Here is a 27,737-nt window from a genome sequence, read left to right as displayed (position 1 = left end):
ATTCTTAAAGTCAGTTCTAAGCTGGTTCGTAGGTGAAAGAGAGCACTGGCTGATGTTGCGCTGACCAATAGGGTCAACTTGATACGGGTGTCGGGACACACAGGTTCCACAGGGAACGAACGTGCTAACGCCCTAGCAAGATAGAGCTCATCTAGTCAGCCTGTGAGACTCGAACCTGTGATTGGAGTGCCCTTCAGTACTGGCCGAGATAGTCTTAAGGAGCTTTTTTACGAAGATTCCAGGAATTTTGGGCCAGTGGTGGAGCTATGAGATCGTCAAGGCTCCACATAGTGGGGCCATTAAAATGTCTTACAGTCCACAGCACAATTTCTCCTTTTCAACCGTAGAAGATATTCTCTGGAGGTCAGTATGCTTACCGACCCCTGTAGACTCAGGGGGCATCTACATCTGCTTAAATTGGCGGATAGCCCACTATGTAATGAGGAGAAGGAAATCTGGGTTCGATCTTTATGCAACCGAGCCAAATGAAGGAGTTACCTCTAAAGAGACTTGTGCCTTTCTGTGGGGCCACAGAATGTTACTTAACCATTAGACGTTCGAAATGGTAGGAGCAGCTCAGATTTGGAGCCTCTGCTGATTCCAGCAGATATGGAAGCCCAGAACAGATTATAATATAGTGTGAAAAACAATGTGATTTGTTATCCTAGCTTTTATATAGACAGATAATATAAAAAAAGATAGAAAAGAATAAGAAAAGCTCGTTTTTATTTCACATATATTTATATAATACTTCGTGCTTATAATACCTAATTCCAACTTAAAAATAAATTTTTTGTCCATCTTATCAATTTATCTAGCTGGTTTTCTTACTTCAATCTGTGTGCTAAAGCAGAAAATAAGGGAGTTATCGTCGTCATTGGTAAAAGAAACTTCGAGGTCAGCAAGACACTACAAATAAAAAATATGTATTATTTTACAAAAGCATTAAATACAGGGTGTTTTAAAAAGTTATGTCATTAATTAAATCACGCATTCCAGGGACAAAAATAAATTGTTTGAATCCAGCTTATCTTAGTACAAAAGTGTACATAAAAAAAGTTACAGGCCTTTGAAGTTACAAAATAAAAATTGTTCTGAAGCTATTTTCTTGTGGCACTTTAAAGTAATTACTATTTAAATGGAAATAAGCCACAATTAAAGGTTAAAATACGTTTATTGACGTTTTAATTTCCACTTCGGAAATCGTTCTCAAAATACAAACATTAGTAAATTAAACAAATTTTGTTTTTTTGTTAGTGAAAAATTCTTCTAATTATTTAATTTTATCTGACTCATCTATATTGACAATTCAGACATACATTATACATTTTAAAAACAAAATTTGTTTAATTTACTAATGTTTGTATTTTGAGAACGATTTCCGAAGTGGAAATTGAAACGTCAATAAACGTACTTTAACCTTTAATTGTGCATTGTTTTTTGCATTATCTCCTAAACTACTTGACATTTTGTAATAAAAATGGAGACGTTACTTTCTTGTTCTGTAAGCATTTTTCATACAAAAGAAACAATAAAATCTAAGCGCACAGAAAAATTTTAAGGGGGGTGTGCAGCCCTAAATCCCCCCAAACTTTTGAGTACGTTCAAATCAAATGAATTACATTATTTTTAAAACTTTTTTGCCTCTTATCACATTTTCGAAAAACTAGTATTTTCCTAGTTGGCCATAAAATTACAATTAGTTTCTACGGATACAATAATTACAAACAGTTCCATCAATAATAGTCAATAATTTGAAGCTATCGTTTACTGTGTGAATAAGATTAATATTAAAAATTTTGATATTTCATAAGTTGGATCAGATTTAATTATGATTTCAATAAACTATCGGGAATATCGTAGGTGAATGTCAAGGAAATAGTGCAGCAGCCGCAAGGCGTTATGCAGTAAAATACCCCAATCGAAATACACCCGATAGACGATTATTTCTGACCATTGATCGTCGTTTACGTTAAACGGGTACATTCCAACCGCAAGTTGCTGGCAATAGTGGTCGTCCAATAATGGATGCAACTGATGGAGATATTTTAGAAATCATTGAAGAAGTCTCTGGAACAAGTACAAGGGTAATAGCTGCTCAACTAAATGTTCCTTAAGAGTTTTGAGGTGTTTGAATGATCAGCTGCTTAAACCCTATCACTTAACAACGGTTCAAGTGTTATTGATTGAAGATTATCCTAAAAGGATTGGATTTTGCGATTGGTTGTTAATAAAAAACAATCGAAATGTTAATTTTATTATAAATATTTTGCTTACCAACGAGGCTACCTTCAGTAGAAATGGAATAACAAATCATCATAACGAGCACATTTGGGCCGACGAAAATCCTCACGCCAAAAAAACGACTCATCACCAAAGGACTTTCAAAGGACTTTAATGTTTGGGCAGGAATTGCGGATAACAATCTAATAGGCCCAGTATTTCTTCTCAACAATTTAAATGGTGATAATTATTTGCAGTTCTTGGCTAACGATTTACAAGAGTATATGGAAAAAGTGAATATTGCAATAAGGCAAAATATGTGGTTTCTACAAGATGGCGCTCCACCGCATTACAGTAATGAAGTCCAAGAATACCTTTGCAGGCAGTATCCTGGTCGGTGGATTGGAAGGAGTCGTGACGCACCTATTTCTTGTCCACCCAGAAGTCCAATGGACTTTTGCTTTTGGGAGTTTATGAACGAGAAAGTGTATTCTGTAACAAGAGAGGACAAACAACAATTGAGGGTTAAAATAATTGAAGCTGCAAATCAATTTTGTCAGAAAAATATGATTTTTCAGCGCATTCGGTTTTCCTTATTAAAACGATACCGAATGTGTATTGAAGAAAATGCGGGTCATTTTGAACATTTATTGTTATATCATATTTATAAAGGTTATAGACATTTTTTGTTGGAAATTCATTTAAGCCATTTATTTAGTTGCACGTAATTTTTTAAAGGTTAATAGGGAGTTTTTGTAAAAGGGAATAAAAGGGAAAAAAGGGATAAGAGGCAAAAAATTTTTAAAATAATGTGTTAAACTAATGATGCCACAAAATTCATTTGATTTGAACGTATTCAAAGTTTGGTAGATTTAGGGCTGCACACCCCCCTTAAAATTTTGTTATATAAAATAATTTTGTTATTATCAATTATATTATCACTCAATACTCAATAATTATTTCTCCTTACAAAAATTGAATGTATTTCCGAAATTTGAAGAAAACTAAAAATATCTCGGAAAGTAATGAGTTGAGGAATAGGGAATACTTATAAAAATTAAAGAGTATCATAAATAAATATTTTTAAAAAATAAAATATAGGGTGATCCATTTAAAGAAATTTAAGAAATTGTAATTTGTATTTCACCCTGTTTAGAAATTGTTGCCAATAGTTTTAATTAAACTTAATTTAAAAACTACAATATATTGTTTACTTTATTATATAAAATAAATAATTGTTTATGCGTTACTTCTTTATATACATGGTGTTGATTTCATAGGAATTTCGAAATAAAAATGGTCACACCTTGTTAAATACTCTCTATAGTAATGCAAAACTCAATACTATAAGAACTAGAATTATGAGAATGCAAATTCCGAAGTTCCTTCCAAATAGAAGGAACGTTCCTCTCCTAACAAGTGATGTAGTACGCTTTTTTGATTTAATGTCTCTTTTGTCTTTTTAATTGTGTTCTGTTTGTCCCTAATTGTATTTGATTGTCTTTAAATGTTTTAATTTTAATAATTTTAATATATCTGACATCACAATTTTCTACCAAAACAGAAACCCAATTTAATTGATCAAAATTTGATAAAAAGCAGTTGCTCAGCCACAAAATTGTACATCTGACATCATTCATTGTCATATAACTATCCTTTTTAATTAAAAAATCCAATTAATTAACATATATTTCTAAAATATATCTATGGAATAAATGTAAATAACTTTTAATTAGTAAAAAATATAAAACATGACTTTCATTTAACAACCAATTACATAATACCTTATTCCTATTTCATTTGTTAATCTCTCCCCTCTCAAGAACTTCCCCGCTAACTATCAAACAGTTATAATAAAACAGATGATCACTCATCACCAGCAATCCAGGATATTTTGAACTATATTTTACGAATCATTAATTAATAATTCTTGTACCGACATCATTTAATTTACCTGATACCGTTAGACCTAAAGATGCTTAGCAAAGTGTAGTAAGCGAAACCGGTCGTTCTGGTGGTAAAATATATAACATATACCATATTTCAGTATACCGTCAAGTCTTCATATGGTATAACAAAATACTTACTTCTGGATAAAAACTTGGTAGAGGCATTACCCATGTATAAGACACGCGTTCGTTTTCCACTAGAGGGCAAACTGTATTGGTGATTCCTGTGCAAGCGTCTTTCTCGCATGGATAGTCTAATGTCACCCCCAGTGCTGTTGCTTTATACTTAGGCGTTATAGATGGTACATATCCAGCTGCAAATCATGTTTATTGTTCTTAATGTTATGTGTGATATAGCGTGATATATTATACACTTATACATTAATATGACTCATCTTTCAATTTTGTGTTTCTAAGAATAAATTAATAACATGCTAATGAAAAGGCTGATATGTTTTTATACACACTTATGACAAATCAAAAGATGGAGAAGGGAAGTATTTTGGAAGTATGTAAACAATTTTAATTCCAAGCTGAGCACTTTCGACTTACAAATCCATCTACAGAGCTATGGTCAAATATTAAAGTATCCTACTAGGAGAGATGGCAAAAAAATAACAGAAAAATGCTGGTTCTATTTATTTTTTTCTTATTTGCCAATGAAAAAACACAAAAAGGACTGTACACTGGACTGCACAAAAAACACGTTCAAAAATTTGGTTATGGTACGGGTGTCAGTACCCGACAATTTATTGTAGGAACTACATAACTCTGAAGATGGCTTTGTTAGCCAAAAGCGCTCAGCTAGGAATTAAAATTTTTTACGCACTTCAAAAATACTTCCCTTGTTCATCTTTTGATTTAATAAAATTTTAATTTTGAGAGAAATACACAAATTTGGGGCGTAAAAATGCCACAAATAAAAATCTGTATAAAATAAAATAAATAACGAAAAGAACCAAGAACTAAGAACTTAGTTATACATTTTAATAAACTTGAAAATGTTTAGATGTTGTATAACGGACTCACCTCGTTGCGGAAATGGACTCTTCCAACTATTTCGTGACGATAATTCAGTGAGGCTCACCTCAGCATTTTACTACAGAGAAAAAGTAATACAATGTCAATATAGAAGATATACAGTATACATAGAAGTATAAAGACAACCGATGTTGCCATATCTTTTATTGAGACAATTAGGACGTTTTAGATCTCAATAGATAATTCTTGGTTTATAGAAACGCATGGGTATATTGGCCTAGGACTGAAACTGAATCGCAACTATAAACGAAAATGGAATGTGCATAGATTCTGTTTTGGATTCTTTGATTGGTTTGACCTATATCACAATGGTATATTGATCATCTCTTAAGATAGCTGTATTATTTTGATTCAGTGTTTCAATACTTTTTAGAAAATGTAATACCAAAAATCTTGTAGTCTATTGCAGTGTTCTATTTTTCTGGCATTTATAATTTACCCCAGATATACAGAGTGGTCCAAAAGTCTGGAAACGGCCAACTATCTTGTAAATTGCTAGTCATAATTGTACAAAATTTGAAGTACACCTATTTTGGGATACGGAGATTTCATATTTGTAATTTGTAATGTAACCAGATTTGCGGTTTCTCTTATATTATTAGTAACTTTGGTTTTTCAAATTCATCACCCTGTATATTCAGTCATTATTGGAATCTCCTACTTAATACGAATTCAACCATATGTAGTATGTATATTCATTCAACTTATGATTTTATGTAGTCTGGAAGGTCTTAAATACATTAAACCGAAATCTGGCAACGCATAATTGTCGCAATAAATTTTTTAATACTAGCTATTTTCAAACTACATTAAAACGTAGCATTTGATAGATTACAACATTTTTTAACATAATGGTTACTTTATCAAGTGTTCAAAATGTGCTCCATTTGTGAGTTGACAGTACCCTAATCGATGGTAGAATGCGTCTCCCACATTGTCTAGAAATTATTCGAGATTCATCGATAATTCGTTGCCTTAGCTCTGCAAGACTTGTTGGTTTATTTTTGTAAACTGAATAATTCAAGTATCCCCAGTTAAAATAATCTTTAGGATTGAAGTCAGGTGAACGTGGAGGCCATTCAATTCTACCTCGTCTACTAATCCATCGTCCGAGAAATATTTCATCTAAATAACGTCGAACATTTACACCAAAATGAGCTGGAGTTCCACCTTGCTGAAACCATATCTGATTAAAATTGGCCCCAAACAAATTTCTCAGTGTAGGTACAATTTCATTTCTAAGTAACATTTCGTAACTATCTGACGTTAAATCTCCTTCAATAAAAATGGCCCGATTAACTGAGTACCTACTATACCTGACCATACATTTAATTTTTGTGGTCTTTGAGTATGGTTTTCATGAATCCAGTGTGAATTTACGTCACTCCGGTACCTTAAATTGTGTCGATTTACACTTCCACACAATGTAAAGGTTGCTTCATCGGAAAAACATATTATGTTAACGAAGTTTTCATTATTTTCAATTTTATGCATCATTACTTCAGTAAACTCTAATCTACGATCGAAGTCATCTTCACTTAATTCTTGCAATCTGTTAAATTTGTATGGTTTGAATTTATTCTTACGAAATACACGTAAGACTGAAGAACGACCTACATCATGTACTTGTGCAACCCTGCGTGAGGATGTATGTGGATCTTCAACAAAACTTTGCATTATATCTAAAGTTTTGTTGTCATTCATAACTCTTTTCGGTCTACCTGATCGGTATCTATCTTTTACTTATCCAGATTCCTCAAATCGCTTTACAGTTTTTTGTACCGTCGCTTAATAAATAGAGGAACGTTTTGGGAAAATATCATTGAACAAGTTGGCTACTTCATAATAAGATGGTTCTTTCTCGTTAAGAGCAATTTTAGAGAAGCAATTTATCTTGTATAACTTTTCGAAACACAACTGCTGTCAGTTTTAGTTAATAATGTAAATGGTGAACAAATGTCAAAATTACAGCATTCTTCTTCTTCTTCTTCTTCAGCCTTAAGTAATCCAAATTTGGACATAGGCCTCCCCCAAATCAATCCAGTGTTTTCTATTTAGCGCCATTTGCTTCCAGTTGTGTCCTCCGATCTTCTTAATGTCATCAGCCCATCTCATTTGTGGTCTTCCTCTGCTTCTCTTTCCTAACCGTGGTCTCCATTGTTGTATTTCGTGGTTCCATCTTTTATCATTTAGTTGGGCATTGTGTCCTGCGAAGCTCCATTTTAATTTGGCAGCATGTTCTCCTGCGTCTGTTACTTTGGTTTTGGTTCTAATCAATTTGTTTGTTTTTTTTTTTTGTCTATAAGTCTCACCCCGAGCATTAATCTTTCCATCGCTCTTTGTGCTTTTACTATTTTATCCATATTAGACTTGGTGACTCTGTGAACCATACGTGAGTATAGGGAAGATACACTGATCGTAAATTCTGGTTTTAAAATATTGTTCTATTTTAGTGCTTTTCAAGATCCACTAACTTCTCCCTGGCGAACTCCTCTGTTGATTGGTATAGCTTTGGTTTTCGCATCTATTTGTATTTTCATTGTAGCTTTCTTGTAAATATTATGTATGAGCATTCTGTAGCGGAAGTCTATCCTGCAGATGTTCATAGCTCTCTCTATTGCCCAAAGTTCTATGGACTCGAATGCCTTTTTCATAATCAACGAAGCCAATGTATAAGTTCAAGTGATATTCATTGGCTTTCTCTATTAGCCTTACGGAATCCTGTCTGCTCCACCGGTTGATAGCTATCGAGCTTCGACGTTAACCTGTTAGTTATTACTCACATAAACAGTTTGTACATTTGGGACAGCAGGGAGATTGGCCTACAGTTCTTCAGATCTCCCCTGTCTCCCTTTTTAAAGAGAAGTATTGTCAAACTTTCATTCGAATCATCTGGGACTTCTCCTCTGTGAAGACATTCGTTGAAAAAGTTTTTCAATTCTTCGAGAATAATTTCACTCTCCTCCTTCAACATTTCTACAAGTATTCCATCTTGGCCCGGAGCCTTATTGTCCTTTAGTTGTGCCATAGATTGTTTTACTTCGAAGGATTCTATGTTAGGGAGTATTTCCCTAACATAGAGTAATAATGACTGAATACACAGTGTGATGAATTTGAAAAACCAATGTAACTAATAATATAAGAGAAACCGCAAATCTGGCAATATTGCAAATAAAAAATATGGAATCTCCGTATCCCAAAATAGGTGTACCTCAAATTTTGTAAAATTATGATTGGCAATTTACGAGATAATTTGTCGTTTCCAGACTTTTGGGCCACTCTGTATATATTATTAAGCCTTCTAGTTTCAACGGAGTTTCATCTTTTCCTAGCTATTTGTGGTTTTTATACTTTTGATTAGAAGAATCCTGAAGAATCCTGAAGATATCATGGACCGAGCATGTAACAAACAACGGAGTCATGAGAAGAATCAACAAAAGAATGGAAGTATTGCAAACCATCAAGACACGAAAGCTGCAATACCTGGGGCATTTTATGCGTAATGAGAGTTACAACCTACTTTAATTGATTATACAAGGGAAAATCCAGGGCAAGAGAAGTGTAAGAAGAAGAAGAATCTCATGGTTGCGTAACTTGAGGGAATGGTACGGATGAACATCAATTGAACTATTCAGAGCAGCAGCATCTAAGATCAGAATAGCCATGATGATTGCCAACCTCCGTCGCGGAGATGGCACGTGAAGAAGAAGATACTTTTGATAGCAGGCATAGTGGATCTAAATTGGGTTGTTGAATGTCTTCTCACTTATAGCTACCACAAGGCTCATTTATAGCTACCATATCCTTTCCTTCGAAATCATTTTCTTCGCATTCATTAAAGATTTCTTCAAAATTGTGATGTTGGGGAGCGCCATTCTATTGTCGGGAAAAGGAGAAAAATAATATTGAATCAATAACAATTATATACACCTTTGCACTATCTCTTCGCTCTCACTATGCTTAATATATTTAGACTTTAGATGACCGCCATTCTTTAATGTTCTAATTTACTTAGAAGAGTCTCACATTTACACTTTGTCTATATTATTTCAACTCTTCTAATCATAATTTCTCATATTGTTTATGGTTTTGTCCTTTACGTTCTTTCTTGCTTCCTTAACTGAATACAAGAAAAGACGATGCTGCTGTTTGTGTGTTCATCAGTTTCAGTTTAGCGATGTTTCTTTCGTTTACAAACTATGCAAAAATATTTATTTTACTGCACTTAGGCTTTTTTGCAACTATATTGTTCACTGGCTTATTACCACCATTTCTTAGTTCTTTTTATTTTTCTTCGACTTTTATGCTTAAGAGCGTAGGCGCAAAATTTCGGGCCAATGCTTTTTAAATGCATTCATTTTTTCGAATCCTGAAAAAACTAATAAGTATTTTTGAAAAATTTAAACGCAAAATGAAAGACTATATTATTACTGAGGGCCGAAAGTCCCTGAAAACTTCTATAATGTTTATTTTAATAAGTTACAGGGGTGAAAAAAAGAGAAAATTTAGTGTGATTTTTAATTTCAAATATCTCATTCAAAAAAACTTTTTGTTTATTCTAAGGGACTTTCGGCCCTCGGTAATAATGTAATCTTTCATTCTGCGTTCATATTCTTCAAAAATATTTGTTAGTTTTCTCAGGATTCGAAAAAAATGATTGTATTTAAAAGCATTGGCCCGAAATTTTGCGCCTAAGCTCTTAACCAAGAATCATCTCGTCTATAGAAAATGTCACACCGAGAGTGCAGTACCGCTAATATAGGAATGCACAATTGCCGGATTTCACGTCTTGTGCTTGGCGATACAAACAGGTCCAAGTGGTAGTCACAGAACCGTACCCAGATCTCTACGCCGGGCTCTGTTATTTATTATAAAATAATATATTGATAAAATAATTGACTTCAAGTAGCCAAATAAGAAGCATGAATTTGAATAAAAAGACCTTAAGTTTTTAGCGAGAATTTTAATATAAAACTGTATACATTATTAAACTAACAAATGTATTTTAAATTACATTTCTTGATAGCTATAAATATACCGGGTGGAACCTCCGGTAACTGGATTTCCGTGCACCCAGCCCAATATTCGAAAAGCCCATACTCTGATTGGAGTGGTAAATGCATTTTATTGGTTATACAGTGTAAAACAATCGAGGTTACTCACAGATATTCAATTAATTATACTAAAGTCGTCCTCTACATCCGAGATGTCGGATTCGCTTTCGCTACTCTCCCCTGTGTTCGCGTGTATTATCAATTGGTCTACGTCATCTTGCAGGTTGTCCGCAGTCCACATCTTAGTTTCCGTTTTCTCACCAACATGAGTGACATAATTGCGCCAATTTTGCTCTGTGACGCGTGCGAAACCGTCGTCGATCAACTGGCGTACCTCGTCGTTTTTAAAAGTGGTATTATGGGTACCTACATATCGCTTAACTTGGTTCCACACCATTTCTATAGGATTAAATTCGCAGTGATATAAAGGAAGCCTTAAAATATAGACATTATGTTGTGAAGCATACTCATCAAGATGATACTTATCGTATTGATCTTTAAAAGCACGCGCTGCTTCTAATAGCTCGGATTTCAAATAACACTCCTCGAAAAAAATGTCTTTTTCCACTAGCCATTCCTTGATTGCAGCTTTATTCCAGGAATTGTTAGGGAATCTCCCTTTACGGGAGTGGTACGATGCATTGTCCATTACAATGACATTCCTGCGACCATTATTTGGTAAATTTGATATTAATGTCTCCTTAAACCACGACTCAAAATATGTGGCATCCATTTCATCATGATAGTCGCCATCATTTTTCTTTGCCAGAAAAACACGCTGTCTGCCAGGAAGGAAACCTCCTGAAAAACCTGCATGCAATAAAACATATCGTGGACCTCGTTTAGTAGGTGCTTTTAAGCCAGTACTTAAATATTTGAGAAAAGTATCACGACTGTTTTGTATCGTAGTATCGCACCATTCGTAATTTATAGATTGGCCAACATTAACCCACGATTCGTCCAAATATATGATATTGCAATGGTCTTTTCGCAAACGTCGTATAGTTCTCAAATAATTATGGCGCCAATGAATAATATCCTCTCGCTCCACCATGATGCTTCTTCGGCCACGTTTCTTATAAACAAATCCAATATCTTTCAGAAGTCTGTATAAAGTAGAAAGAGACAACGGCTGTATATTCTTATTACCTTGTATGAAGTTATGTATATGCTTTAAGAATGGCGGCAAATTTTTCATGAAAAATTCACAATGAACAATTCTCCGTAGAATACTTCTTACACCCTCGTCATATGTGAATATTCTAGAATTTGATTGACACACTCGTTTTTTACGTTTTTCTGGCGATTTCAACGTTCCACTCTGTTCTTTTTCTTTTTTGAAATTGTAAATGCTTCTTTCGCTAACACCAGTCATCAACGAAGTACGTCTTACAGCAGCACTTACATTAAGTTGTTCCGTATTTTGTAAAAAACACAACACATTTAACACTACGAGTTTAGCGCAACCGTTAAATAATTCACCGGATTTAAACTTATGGGACTCCATGCTCTCTGTTGAAACTCGGACTAAATTTTGAAGTGTAGTTTCGTTTTCCAAAAGCACTTTCACACTAAGGATGGGTAGGGGGTGAAATAGGGAAAGCTTGGAGTTTATCAAATACTAATTATGACAAACAAGTTTATGGCCATATTTAGGTGATTATGTTAATGATGGTAATTTGTAGCAGAAGTTTTACAAAAGAAATGAAGACCTATTTATAGAAACAACATAACTGTATTTTTAATATTTTACATACAATAGAAAAAATCTAATTTCTATGAAAGAATTGGAAATTTGAATATTATATATAATATCTATAAATAATATCATTTCCAAGTTTCCAAATTCTTTCCTAGAAATTATGTAGGTTTTTTCTATTTTATGTAAAACATTAAAACTACAGTTATTGTATGTTGTTCTTGTAAAGAGGTGTTCAAATGTTACTCTTATGAATATGATTCAATTGTATATCTCATATTGACGTTTTATATGCAAAATTCATAGTTTTCGTTGTCAATAACTCATCAATGCCTTTTTATTCTACTGTATACGTATTCATGATATAAAATATTTTACTCGTACTGCCGGCAGATGCATTTTATCCAAGCCGGTCCTGTGAGACAATGAGTAATCAACAGCTGGAGAAAACCGTCAACCCTGCGCGTTTATTCTCCATAAGAAAAGCATTGCCGTATCTTACCCGTACTGCACTCTCAGTGTGACATTTTCTATAGTCAGTCCATGTTTTATGGTTTGTTGATATACTTGACTTGACTTGACTCAAGGTCTTTTAACTTATATATGTATATATATCAAGTTTTTTAACCAAAGCTTCTATACTGGCGTTGTATTAATTTTTCTCTGTAGTAAAATGCTGAGATGGGTGTCACGAAGTTGGTGGAGTCCATTTACGTGAGGAGAGAGTTCGTTATACAATATGTAAACATTTTTAATTTTATTAAAATCTTTTAACATTTACGGCACTGAAAAAATTAAAACATATTCAAAAACTTACGTGAAGTAAAATTTAAGTCAATATAACAATTTCCACCAGTATACACTATACAAGGTGCCTGTTTGCAGACTTGATAATCGGACTCTAAATTTACTTCTGCGGGTATTATGCCACCATCTCTACCTGAAACGAAAATATTTGTGTGTGTGTATATATATATATATATATATATATATATATATATATATATATATATATATATATATATATATATATATATATATATAATGTTTGGGATGTTTCCCATGGATTTTTAAATACAAAATATTTTTATCGTGTTTATTCAGCTATACAACTGTTGTTGCTTTCGATGGCGTTCTCGCATAGAAATTATTTGTCTGGATTCAACTATCTCCTCTCTTTACTATGCCATGCGTCCAAATGATCATGAAATGAACTGTATAATGTATCAACAACAAGATACAAACAAATAGCTTTATTTTATACAAAGGTATTTAACAAACCAAATACAATATACAACATGAAAATTATTAATTTGTCAACATTGACATTACTTACATTCGCATAATTATTTTAATTACATTTTTCTTAAGGTCGTTTCCCAATACTCGACATTACCGCCTGCCTTGAAATCACTCCATTTCAATATCATAAATACAAAATGAATACAGTTAGGACGGAGTTTTAACACATAATATATAACATATAATATATAAGGTGTATGAATACCGATCGTAAACAAATACAAATTACCAAAAAAAACTCAAAACATCTTACCACGGACACATATTCAGACATGCCAGATATAACTTTCTCCAGCTTTTAATGAAAACGAAGTTAGAAGGCAAACGCTGTCCTGGCAGATCAAAAATGTTACTGGCTATCTAACATCAAAGAATGGACAGGATTAAACCTTAAAAAACTCATATAATCAGCCCAAAGTAAAGAAGAATTTGCAGCCTAAACTGAGGTAATGATACCTAAAGAACAAAGTGTAGAGACAATACTAATCTTGTTTGAAAATTCTTCTTAATTTGAATAACGAAAATAGAAACATTTAAGAACTGAAACAAAACTATTAGAACAATGTGCTAATCCAAATTAATCTGAATTTAATGTTTATATATCCAGGAAAACTTAAAAAATGTGTTAAACAAATATATGTATTTATGAATACACAGAATCCACAGAATATAATATATTCTGTGGAAATTACAAAACAGTGTTATATTTTTATGTTTTGTTTTATTATAAAACAAATAATGATGTTACAAAATTCTTCTCTATTATTTTAATTTTGTAGGGTCCGTGTTTTTTCAAATTTAATATTTATAGGATAATTCAGCAATATTTCTTAAAGTAATACGAGTATAATCTATGTTTGACAATTTTGCTTAAACATTTCTATGTAAATTTGAAATTAAACACTCTTGAGATAAGAATCCTTTATAAAGAACCGACATACATAACGACATAGATATGCCCACTCCAAAAAGTTTAAAGTTTCATATAAAATGCAAATAATTTTCACACATAAATCAAACGTAATTACCGACAATGGAAGATGGCATGCAAGGAATAAGAGAAACCATCAATGTTGGGCGCTAAAGTTAACTGGACTTGGACATACAGCTGGAAAAGCTTGGCAATATGATATATTATTTAATTAGAACTATATATCTATTTACATTTTTTTAAATAAATTTCTCAGCAAATTCAATTTCCGATATAGACAATATATTTAAGATACCTACATGATACCACTGATAGTGGTAAATAATAAAGGATTCGGTTAGTTTGTGCTGACCAAATTTTAATTTGCTAAAAAGTTCATCTTATATGTTGTTATGGCTGGCTCATTGTAAAGAACAGAATATTATTTATTGAAATATATATATATATATATATATATATATATATATATATATATATACGAAGAGCTATTACGATGTTGTTGATCCATATTATTTTGATTTTCTGATTAGTAAACGACGTATTTGATTTTAACCTCATACAACTAGTAGATTCTGTTACATGTATGCATAACCCTCATTAATTTCTAGTCGTACGTTTTTCTGTTGGGGACTTTTTCTGTTATTGCTTATTTACTGTCGTAAAACACGTTAAAATGTCAAATGCATTTATTCTTTATCATTATCAGTAGTAATATTATTTCAAACGTGTGTCTGTGTATAGCTTGCTATAATATGGACGGCGTTATGCATCACTAGACCAAGCGCCAAAAATTGATTTTGAGATATTTGACTTCAAAGTTTTCACTCTCTTAAAATTCAGTATATGTTACAATAGTCGTAATTTTTTGTTTTCGAACACAGTTTTTTATGTTTTCTTTAAGTGCGAAATAGTAACTTGCTAATATTAAAGAAAAACGAAAAAAAAAATTAAAAGGCTTTTGGCCAACTTACGATTTTCGCCACATTGTGTAATTGTGTTATACATCAATAGACCAAGCGACATAGAGGTCGTTTGGTCTAGTGATGCGTAACTTAAATATCACTTTTAGTGAATGATTAGTAGGCCACAAGCTATTTTTTTGGGTATGACAATAAAAGTCGTTGTTTTGAATATTTTATATTACTTAAGAAATTAATCAAAAATATAAAAAAAAAACTTAAACTCAGTGTTAACAGTCGGTACAATTTTCTGAATATTATGAAAATGGTAAATAAACATTACTTATCTCGTATGTCAAAGTCTAAGTCTCCATCAAATCCGTCAATGTCATCTTCTACTATATTGTTACTGAAAAGGGAGCGATACAGAGGTTTTGCATCATTTGGTATTAGGTGCATTAAAGATCTTAAGTCGTTAAGCTTAGGCACAGAAAGTGGCTTGCCTGTGGGCCAAAGAGGAATCAAGTGGTTACTTAGGCATTGCATTGCAACGGGCCATCCTTTTTGAAGTTTCTTGTGAAGATCTACTTAAACTTCACTAATGTTAAAATCAGTTTTCATAAAAATACCCAGTGGTTTATCCTTTCTTATTTCAATTTCTCTTGTTTTAAGCCTGCTTAACTTACTGTTTTCTATGTCTGATTTACAATTTGTAATCATAGTTTCCAACTTCTTTGTTCCAACGAATTCTTCTTTTTTCAATTCTGTGAACTACTATAAGTGGGTACTTATAGTGGGTTCTTTTTACGGGATTTCTTCATCACGTTTAGGTAATCATCAACGGTATATAAACGTTGTTGTAATTTTAGGGCATTTTCAATATCTCCAAAATCAACATCATTGTGTAAAAAACTGTGACCAGGAAAGAGATAGCGTAATGTAATTTTTTCAATGGTAGGATGAGTTTCCAAAATCGTTTTCAGAATCAAAACTATTTTGATGTTGCGGTTTTGGCCTCCACAAGAGTCTGATCACAAAATTACATTCATGTTTTGCAGAAGTATGTAACATTTAACAAGCGGCATGAAGCTTGCGGGAGGGCCCCAATATATCAGGGGCCCCATCTTATCGTCTAATATATGTAAAAATGTGTTATTTTATATTATTTTACGCATGCAGACGCAACGTTTTTTAAGCAGTGCCTGGAAATCTTAAAAACATAAACATAAAAACATTAACTAACATAAAACCTGTAAGTTTAAATTTAAGAGTGCAAATTTTTAAACAGGCATATTCGGAATTTCGGCAACTATCATCTCATATCTGGTACCCCCATAAACATAAACTTAATCCTTTCCGGTGTCCCGACCTTTTATGATGACGACTATAAACTATAATGCTTTGTACGTGACTATTGAAATATTTGAAAGGTTTGAGAATTGCAATTTTGCGAATTTTAGAACAATATTTTTCTAGATCTAGAAATGCGTTTTCTGTTTACGTTTAGTATTTCGATATGATATTCGGCAGTATTATTATATCCTTACATTGTTTGGTTGTTTGTATTTTGTGTTATTTGTGTTGTTTTACGGTTTAGTTGCATCAATTTGGTACGCACTTATTTATCAATTATTGATGACTTGTGTTATCATTGGACAATCTCTCAACAGATAAACGGTAAGATAAGGAAATTATAACACTTACACATGTAATAACGTTCTTATTGTAATATATCTGCAGGAGACAGAATGAGTTCTAAGAGGGAATATAAAAGTGGTTCAGAAAAGCGAAAGCTACGTGCTCAAAAATCCGAACAAAAACAAAAATTACCAAAAATTTCTTCATTCTTTATGACAACTGGTGAATTAAAACAACAGCCTAGTGAAGCTGGTGAAGCATCAATAGATTCAGTTGGTCTTAGTCAGGAAACAATAATTACTAATCCTACTCAAAATAAAAATGACAACCCAGAAGTAGAATTGGACGTCGAGCAGATTAATTACGCTTATTGTAGTTCCAGGTAATGTTTCATTTTTATTCGGGTAGATAGACTAATAATTAAAAAAATGTTTTTAGTTCCCATGAAGTTTATCACTGTTCCGATAAAGGGTTGTATAATGACAATATTGAAGATTTTGCTATAAAAAACAAATACTACAGCAGGGGCCATCTAAACCTAAAGGGCCATTCCCAAAAGACGCCAATAACCGTTCTTTTTCGGAAAACTTTTATTGTTTTAAATCTCCTGCTGGAACTGAATTACCTCGTTACTGGTTCTGCGACTCGCAAAAAAACGATGTTGCATATTGCGAGCATTGCTGGCTTTTTGCCGATAGAAAAGCACAGTTATATAATTCCGCATGGATTAAAGCAGTGAAGGATTGGCAGGGTCTTTAAAAAAAAATTAAGGTTCATGAAAAATCTTTAATTCACCTCCACGCCTCGGTTGTTTATGACATGAACAAAAATAGCAAATCTTTGTATTGTACGGAGAGTGAATTTAGAAGAAAAAAATCTTTTTGGAGAAACATTTTAATTAGGATAGTAGATTTATAATTTTAAATTTAGCGCTTATGAATATACCATTGAGGACATAGGAAAATAGTTAGTGATGCAAATAGTGGCAATTTTCTAGGAATAGTTAAATTTATTGGCTAAATACGACAATTTCTTAGGCGAATTAATACAAAAACCGAAATATCAAACAAGGTATTTAAGTCCAAAAATTCAAAATGAATTATTAACTTTATTAGGAAATTCAATTATTCTTATATCTTAATTATTAATTCTTATAATTATTAATATTCAAAAAAACATATTTTTTCTATATTATTAGATACAACACAGGACATTTCTAAAACAGATTAATTATCAGTCATAATTAGGTACGTTTTTATTGAAAGAGATCCAATTACTGATGTTCCTAGTAATATAAAAATTAATGAATCATTCTTAGGTTTCTGTGATATACATAGCCAAACTGGAGAAGATATTTCAAATTTAATTTTATCTTTCTTAAAAGAACATAGTATATCAGTTGCAAAGTGTCGCGGACAGGGTTATGACGGTGCAGCAAATATGAGTGGCCATTACTCCGGAGTGCAAAAGAAAATTAAAGACGTCCAACCCCAAGCTGCATACATCCATTGTGCATCTCATAATTTAAATTTGGTGTTGCCGGACGCAATTAACAATACTAAAATTAACAACCAAAGTGACAATAAATAAACTGAATGAAATTATAACACTAACAAAAGAACAACACGGTTTTAGGTCCGGAAGAGCATGCACCAACGCTATATTTATAATGAGACAAGTGCAAGAGAAATCATTAGAATACAACAAACCGGCATATCTATGTTTCGTGGACCTAAGAAGGCTTTGACCGGGTTATATTAAAGGACGTTATCCACTTATTGTACGCAAGAGAAAAAAGTAAGTACTGCACCAATTTAATATAACCGCCAAAAAATAATATGTTAATTTTCCCAAAAAAGTCAAAATGTATGGTTATAACAGCAAATTTACTAAGATATAAATTGGAGCTAGAAGGTGCAAAGTACGATCAATCACATGGCCCCTAGTCCGCGACGGACCTTTAATGGTCGAGGGGTGCTAAGAATCTCCGCGAGGAGGATCCACCCGAATGTGGCAACTAACTATATATAGAACATATCCTTTTTAAATTTCGGGACATGGAATGTGAGGAGTTTGTTCCAACAAGAAAAGACGCACAAGACGATTCAGGAAATGAGCACACTGAACCTAGAAATATTAGGCATAAGCGAAATGCGCTGGCCTGGTTCCGGTAAAACATTGGTCATGGATAAAACGATATACTACTCCGGAAATGACACCCGAGCATCTATATGGTGTTGGAATAATTAGCTCCAGGAGAATCCAAGCAGCCGTTGTAAATTTTGTTCCCTTTTCGGATAGAATGCTATTATTACAAATACAGGGTAAGCCAGTGAACATTAATGTAGTACAAGTGTATGATCCAACTGCAGATAAATCAGAAGCTGAAATAGAACATTTTTATGAACAACTCAAACAACTTCTAGAATACACAAGAAAGGAAGAAACTACTATAATAATGGGTGATTTAAATGCAAAGATAGGAAAAGGCCGAGTCGACAATATAATAGGTGATTATGGTTTAGGAATAAAAAATGCTAGAGGCGACAGATTGGCTTAATTTTGTCAAGAAGAATCCCTGGCGATTATGAACACATGGTTTCGATACCACCCCGTAGACTGTATACCTGGAGGTCACCACAGGATAATGAACAAAATTGTATTAGAAATCAGATCGACTTTATTCTAACCATCTAAGATTTAGAAATTCCATTGTAAGCGTTAAGACATTTCCTGGAGCAGATGTCCCCTCAGACCATAACCTCCTTGTCTCAAAAATGAAACTGAGGGTAAAAAGATAATAAAATCCAAAAGTTCTAAGGTGAATACTCAGTTACTCAAGATAAATGAAATCCGTGCTAAGGCTTCAATTTGTATCAATCAAGAAATGAAGAAATTAACATCAGAAATGAAAAACACTGAGAATGTGAACATTATTACAATAGTGGATGATGGAAACATGCATCGAAGTGGAAGAATTGCAGAAAAGGCATGATCGTTATAATTTACAAAGAAGTGAAAGAATTATCTGGAAGAAGAAGAGTCTTTTTGGTGAGTATATCTTGAAAGTGTCGTATACGAAATAAAACCTTGCGCAATTCAACAATTAACCTCTTTTAGTAAATTTAGAACGCATAAGGATTTAGGACTAAACTGTTTAAACGATTATACCTTAACGTTATTAATTTTTTGCAAACCTATCAGAATGCAAAATATTAGCACATTTTGCATCCTGATAGGTTTCCAAAACTTTCATTTACTTTTTTTGCACACTGTGTTGCAAGTTTACTTAAGAACAAATTTTTTTATTTTGATTATAGTAATTCTCTCGGTTATACAAAATGATATATAGATTACATCTATAAGTATCTCAGTGTCTGGGTGTCTTAATCACACTGTTTACTATCTACACCGAATACAGGTTATAATGTAAAACCCATAAACTTTATGTATTTATACATAAAACAAATAAACGCAGCTCCTTTGGCAAAAGAATTTGTTGGAATCATGGTAACTTTTTAAAATATTACAAAGAAGAGCCTCTCTTCAGCAAAAGAAAAAAGCAGCATCTACGATACTGTTACCAGGCAAATATTACTACGATATTACATCTATCAGACACAACAAAATTAAACCTGGTAATATGGTTGGTCACTTAAGGACCCTGGAGAAGGTTACATTAGAAAACTTGAAGTAACCAACAGATATTAGGGCAGTTAATTTTTTGACATGAGGTTTAAAGTGATTATAAAAACTTATTGAACAACTGCTGGAGTGGAAGAAGATCTAGATGTACTTGTAAAAGTAGTGTATCCATCCAAGATAGGTGGAATAAGCCAAACATATTTGAGGCTAAAGTGCATGCCATAGATATCAGCGGTCAGGAATGCCTCAACAGAGTATATTCTTTAATCCTGCCAAGGACTTTACATACACCTAAACAAGAACACCTGACTTTACAGAACACTTGCTAGTTTGGAATTGTAAATTATCTTTTAAAAAACCGACTGCAACCAACAAATAACTTGACACGGATGTTGACTTACAAAGAGATCATCGAGCAAAAAGACAGAAGAGGGAATGTAAAGGTAGTGGTGGCAAAAATATTGTTAGACAGGAAGTGCCATCTTGAGAGGCCACTTAAACAAGGAAAGAGAGACTCTTTCCTTGTTTAAAAAATCAAATTTAGTTGGGTTATGTTATTGCTGATGTTATTGTTTGTCCCAACTGTCACATGAAAGATTATTTGTATTTGTATTGAAGTTTTTTAACAATTGTTTCACATTTTAGACTATTATTGTTATTATTTAATTAAAACTTTTGTGTTCTAGTGTTAAAAAATGTATTTTAAGTGTATTATGTATTAATATTATGTAATATTAATATTATGTAATATAACAAATAAATAGATAAATTAGAACCCCTACACCACTGTATGATTATTGTGAAGTGTCATGAAATTTAAATTTGGCGCATTCGCATTTCCGGATATGTCCGCCATCAGAGGCCACTTTTTTGGTCTCCTTTTCATAACGATTAGATTCCCTCTTTTGTCTTTTTGCTCGATGAAAGAGATAAAGGAAACGATTTTTTTCTATGGATTGACTAAAAGTTACGTAACAGAAATTTTGTGCCTGGAAGCACAATCAATTACGATCTCACCCATTTTATACTTCAGAACTAAGACAGGCCGAAATATTTGTAAAATTATCGCAAATTATCTTTTTAAAATAAATAAAAAAACATATTATAGTGGTAACACTGGTAACAGACCTTCTCACTGAAGAAATCATTCTAAAATATCATCTCAATAAGATAGGCAAATCAAACAGAATAAATTCGGATAAATATCAAGATGAACACATTGCTTTTAAAAACTATAATTATTAACACAAGAGTATTTTTGGATATTTATTTTTTACACGAAAAGAACAAACATTAAATCCTTAATTAGAGTGGTAAAGATTTACTAACAAATGAAATGAAGAATGGAGAAATACAAATAACAATTTGCACGAACCACACCCATTTGAAAGTAAACGGATACAAAATAGAAATATATTCTAATAAATGGTAAAAACATTTTTTATAGTCTCCAACAATACTTACATTTGTCCACAATGGTCGAATCCAAAAAGCTTAGAAAGCTAACTAAAAAACTTATAACAAAAAAGTGTCGCATTTTATGTAGCTTTTGTTATAATAAAATCGGATGTAAAAGTACAAACTTCCTTCTATGGGGGTATTTAAAAAAATGTAGATAGTCTCGAGTGATCACAATGTATGACAAAACCAGATAAGGTTTTTACATGTTTTAAGTACTCATTTAATTATTTTTTCGATAATGTGTTTTGTCTTTTTTGATAATGACCAAATTGTTTTCATACCATACGATTAGTGTCAAAAAGAATTTTTTTTTAACGAGTCTCTTACCTACTGATCTGTATACAGATCGGTGGATAATCATGCGGCGTAGATTACATAATGCAAAGGGGTTTTTTGGCCTCGTAAACTTTTCCCCACTGTCTCCTGAAACAAAATTTATGGATACCCTATAACTTTGTTGCAAGCAAGCAATTTGATTAAACTCAGCCTGTGAGACTTGTTCACCCCTTAGAATAACGTTCGGATGTAACAATTAGGAAAAGTAGAAGAAAAAAAAAAAGAACCAGGAACCCGAAGAATTTCCTGGCTGAAAAATCTACAACAACCACAAATCTTTTCAGAGCCGCAGATTGCAAAATACAGATTATCATGATGGTCACCAACATCCAAAACGGATTGATTCGTGTTTAAAACAGGAATCACTCCACCGCGCTCCAATGCTCTAGCCTATACCTCCCCCCCCCCCCCCCCATAGCACTCTAATGCGCGATAGGGGCACACTATCAGCAAAATGCTCTTCATGTCCTGGGTACTAAAACTCCAATATGGTTCCCTAACCAATTCAAAATTCAGGCTAGCTTGAGACGCTTTATTCCTGTTGTCCTCTAGTAACTTATCCGCGAAACTGAAATTGCTTGCTTGGGTCTCAGGCCTCCGCTCTGAGCTATGCTCAGTTCGGAGACTTGGTGCTCAAGGGTTTGTGCCCTACCTGTCCGGGTTTTTTTATGACATCCGGGATGTCCTGAAAGAAAAATCTTATTAGTGGGGCATACACAGTATTTTCTGGTTGTCTGCATTAATAGAGATACAAACTATCCTCTGATTTTTCATTTATGTTTTCTCTCCGGGGTACCATTTTATTTTTAATCCAGTATTTGTTGTTTCCTGGGTTGACAGAGTTACTAATGTGGAGGTCCTGAGTACAATGGGGAAAGAATGTGAAATTCTCATGACCGTCAAAACTAAAAAGTTGGAATATCTAGGACATGTAATAAGAAATCAAGAACGTTACGGCCTTCTCAAGGGGAAGGTAAATGGTAAGAGAGGACCGAGAAGAAGACGCATTTCCTGGCTTCAAAATTTACGAAAATGGTATAACACGACTACCACTGAACTGTTCCGCGCTGCAATAAACAAAGTAAAGATAGCCGTGATGATCGACAACATCCGGAACGGATAGGCACTTTAAGAAGATTTGTTGTTTCGGACGTTTGTGCTTCCATCGATGGAACGCATCATATCTTATTATCTCTCGCATTATGATACTTAAGTGGTTCTCTAGTTCCGCAAATTTTATTCTGGTTTTTTCAGTCATTATGTCGGTCACCCTGCAGTTCCCTGAATAGAACTCGTTCAGTATCTCGGTACGTTGACTGCTTCTCTTAAGCTGCTATTGTGAGTCGCTTGTATCCTCTTCTTTGATGTGTTACAAATGTGTCCCCATGCGAGAGATGCATATGTTAGTATCGATAATATGATGCCATTTATTAATCTTATCTTCGTTTTTATTTTTAACTTGCTCTTTCTACCTGTGAGTCCTCTAATTGACGCTTATGCCATGTTGGCTTTTTGTACTGTGGCGTCTACGTGCTTTTTGAATATTAGTCCTTTAATAATAATAACTCTGATACATATATGTATTTTAGATGATTAAAGCGTTTATGATAACGCAAGGACTGAAACAAGGCGACAAACTAGATCCAACGTTTTTAAATTTTGTTCTTTAATATGTAATTAATGATTTAAGGCCAGCTGAAATAACATACTTATAAACAAATCTACCCAATTGGCAGCGTACGCCAATGATATCAACATAATGAGCCGAACAAAAGATGCGGCGGAAGAAACTTACGTTGAACTGAAACAAAGTGCAGAAGTTGTAAATAAATAATAATTACTTGTACAAACCAGATCTAACAGGCAAACGGAACAACAAAACTATATAGATGATATAGAACACGTAATCAGATTTACATACTCAGGAATTAACTTGAAATAAATAGAAGGCTTATGCTGGCCAATATAGCCTATTTCAAATCGCGAGATATACACCGAAAAATAAAAAAAAATCCGAGTCAATAAAACAATAATTATATCCATAGTAAGTTATGGGTGTGTAAAATTTTTCGGAGGATACTGGATCCAATCAGTGAAAATAACAACTGACGAATTAGTTAGTAGAACCAACGCTAGCACAATATATTTGGCTGCAGCGACTACGATAGACAAGACAAATGGTCTGGATGCATGAGAAGAAAATCTACAGAAAATTACTAATCGCAAGAATGCAGGGAAAAAAACCTGTTGGAACACCACAAAAAGATGGGAGGGCGAAGTAGACGAGGATGCCAAAAACATCCTAAGAACACGTCCATGCAATAAAAATTAGTAGATTGAGACCTTTGAGAAACTTACTAAAGGGAGTCAAGGTCCGACTTGGGCTACTGCCATTGGATGGAGTATACCATGGAGTATATTTGAAGTATAATTGAATTTTGATAGTACATTTTTTTAGCTGTTTTGATGAGTCTTAGATAGGTTCCTCTGTACATGGTGATATATTCAGTGACAAAGACGTTGATAGTAAATTTCTTGATGTACAGTAGTGAACGCATATTCTTGGCTGGTATGCGGATACTTTTGGTAGACTAGGGTTTGTGATGTTTTGACTTAATTGTAATTAAAGGAAATACTTTATTTAAAATACAGACAAGCCTATCTAAAAATCACTGAAATTATAGTCGTCGTCCAAAAAGGGAAAGTGCCACCCAGAAGTCAAGCACAAATTTTGGTATTTACGAAAGTTCTGAGCGGAAAGAATCCTACCTAAGTGTTGGGTTTTCGAGGATGGTTTGTTGATAGTGTTAAACTTGGTATATATACTGCTTTATGATGAAATAGTTCTGCATTAATAATTGTAGAGCGTACATCAAGGGGCGAGAAATCTGAGACAGTATAGTCAATTATGGTAGATGATTTAGTAATTCTTGTAGGAGAATTAACGTGTATTGTGAAACCGTACCAGTCGGATATATTGACCAATGATAATTGGGTAGCACAAGTAACAGCGTAATTAATATTCAAATTGAAGTCACCGTATAGAATTTTTCTGCTTTTATTGGACAGGTCGTCTAACAAATTTAGCAGGTTCTGAAAAAATAATTCCGTACAAAAATCAGGTGATCTATAAATGCAAAGAATTTATAGATTAAGATTCTTGTTATAAACCAATGAAAACACAAAACAAGGTTCATTTAACAGAAAGTCATATTTTGTTATAGGAGAGAAATCATTATTTGTAGAAAGAATTATGTGACACCATGAGCTGAACTTGGACGAATATACCTAGCAATTGTGTTATATTTTTCTACAAAAAAAGGGGGGAAATCCTAATTCGTCTAGAAACAAAAATTAATTCTTTTTTTATATCTTATAGAACGAATATTGATCAGAACCATGCTAAAGTTGTCATCACTAAAATAATTTGAGGTTTCTAGTCCTACAGAACACGTCATATTATTTCAAAATTTCGTTTTGGAAAGGCAACGAAATAGTAATTTCGGTGACTTTCCCTTGATTTTTGCAGATGAATAATTCTTTCCGAAGTAAGAAAGGACCTAAAAGCAGCAAGATCATGTTGGTGAATCCTTTGTAACATACTGAAACAGGTTGGTCGTGTTGTAGCATTTGTAAATTCCTTAGTATATATTGAAATCCCCTCGTATATGTATTAAAATACTGAAGTGTAATTTCAGTGTGTTTCTGTTTCCTTTCGTACAAGTTAAAACACCGATTCTTTCAATTCCTTTTTGCGTCACCGAGGTCAATAATGGACACATTTTAAAAGTTTGTTTATGTTTCATAAATTTGTATTTCCTCGGTATTCTTTGATCGAAGCCGCTTTGAGATATTTTTCGTGTTGAAAATAGATAGAAATATTCCAGTTTATATGTTTTGTTCATGCTGGGCGAATGAATTTAAAAAATAATTCGATCACTCTCGCTGAGGCGTTGTCAACAGCGGTTCGTTTCAGCGTTTGTCCAAATGTTACGTCAAATTGGAAATGTTTTCTCGTTTTTTGTTCCTTTTTATGGAAAATAAGTAGTTTTGTGGCAGTTAATAGTAGCGGTTCAATGTGCAGTTGCAGTTTAAGTGAGGTTTGGAAGAATCGTTGTTTCCATCCTTGTTTTGTTTGTCCCTGGTCGTCGTTACAGACTATAGATGTAGTTTTTTTGTTCATGTGTCAGAGATTCCCAGTCCAGTTCTCCCAGAAATTTTCAAGTCCAGTGAAGTCCAATTTACAACTCAAGTGTAATCTAGTAAAACTCAGGTAACTTTTTAGTGTTTAAATTTTAATTTTAAAGTGAAGATAGACATTTTTTTAATAATAATAATTGCTTTCATTGAAATTTAAGAATTTGTTATAATTAGAATTATATGTGTCAGGGCGTGGCCATAGCTGTCATAATTATTTTCAGTTTTAAATTTTAAGTGTTGACATCTGACAGCTGGTTTTATTTTTTGACATTAGTTTGTTTTGTTTTTAGAAAAAGGTTAACCAATATGAATAGTCTCATTTTAAAGATATTTCTTTATTTGTAATAATTCATTTCTGCCACAGTTTATAGCCCAGTAACAATTTTTTTTAAGTTTTTTAGCAATTCCCACTTCTAAACGGATGTTGTAAATGCATAGGATATGTAAGTTTTTCTTCTTTGTTATTTTGGTATTAATCTTTGTAACTATTTATATAGTAATTATTTTTGCATTATCTGTATTTGTAACTGTTTGTGGTGAGACAACTTCTTCTTTATGTGCCGTCTTCTACCGAAGGTTGGCGACCATCAAACGATAGGTTTCTCTGTTTTGTGCCGCATGTATTATGTTCGCGGCTTCTGGTATTTGAAACCATTCTCTCAAATTTCTCAGCCAGAATTTCTTCTTTCTACCCAAACCTCTTCTACCTTCAATTTTGCCTTCCACGATAAGCTTGATAAGGTATGACGCTTTCCTCCTTTTAACAGTTGTTAACAATTCCATCTCTTTACCCATTCGTCTTAATACCTCTGTGTTGGTCACTCTGTCTGTCCAAGGTATTCTCAGTATGCGTTGATACAGCCACATTTCTAGAGCCGCTAACTTCTTTATAGTTGCTGCTGTTGAGACAACAATAAATGTTTAAGTTTTTTTCCTAAACCATTTCTAATTTATTTTCGTTAAAATTTTTCCCCAAAACAATTTGTTTCTCACATATGTCTTTACAATTTGTCACCTCGAAGCGGCGTCCTTATTTTTCTAGAGGTTCTTCCTGTTGTTTTGTTTGTCCATTTGTTTCAGGAGATTTATGTAAGTACCCCTTTGTTTCATTTTTGTAGTTGCCCCAATCCAACCCCCTTGCCATTCAACTTATCCACGACCCAGCTACTCCAAATAAACCCTGAGTGCCGTTCGCATATGTTTCGTTTATTTTGCTTGCCCCAATAATTTCTGTTCTCAATTTTCAACCCCCCTTAGTAATACCCCATGTGGTAGGCAAAATATTTCGCTACAGTGTAAAAAAGCAAGATGTAGCTTAATGGTTTTTAAGATATCCGGTTCCTTTAATATTGCTACAAG

The 27,737-nt window shown here is 33.3% G+C and overlaps 1 protein-coding gene across 1 annotated transcript; it reads right to left on the bottom strand.

The window, feature by feature from the left end:
• Positions 1-711: 711 nt before the first annotated feature.
• On the bottom strand, positions 712-22,019 carry LOC140438171 (uncharacterized). Its single transcript, XM_072527882.1, has 4 exons — positions 21,846-22,019; positions 12,784-12,906; positions 4,311-4,486; positions 712-909 (listed from the first exon to the last, which is right to left on the bottom strand). The coding sequence occupies exons 1-4, from the start codon at positions 21,916-21,918 to the stop codon at positions 811-813; spliced, it is 471 nt and encodes a 156-aa protein (XP_072383983.1). The 5' UTR covers positions 21,919-22,019; the 3' UTR covers positions 712-810.
• Between the last annotated feature and the right edge of the window lie 5,718 nt (positions 22,020-27,737).

The sequence above is a fragment of the Diabrotica undecimpunctata genome, chromosome 4, assembly GCF_040954645.1.
Source record: "Diabrotica undecimpunctata isolate CICGRU chromosome 4, icDiaUnde3, whole genome shotgun sequence".
Taxonomy (NCBI): Eukaryota; Metazoa; Arthropoda; class Insecta; order Coleoptera; family Chrysomelidae; genus Diabrotica; species Diabrotica undecimpunctata.
The sequence above is the reverse complement of the archived record's forward strand: the minus strand, read 5'-3'. Positions and strand labels throughout refer to the sequence as shown.

Bases quoted from the DNA above. Each gene is read 5' to 3' on its own strand.
- LOC140438171 (XM_072527882.1), bottom strand. From the start codon at position 21,918: ATGCGACACTTTTTTGTTATAAGTTTTTTAGTTAGCTTTCTAAGCTTT. The intron at 4,487-12,783 runs GTAAGTTTTTGA...CATGATTTGCAG, and splicing joins TGACTTAAATTTTACTTCAC to CTGGATATGTACCATCTATA. The intron at 910-4,310 runs GTAAGTATTTTG...TTTTATTTGTAG, and splicing joins TACCAAGTTTTTATCCAGAA to TGTCTTGCTGACCTCGAAGT.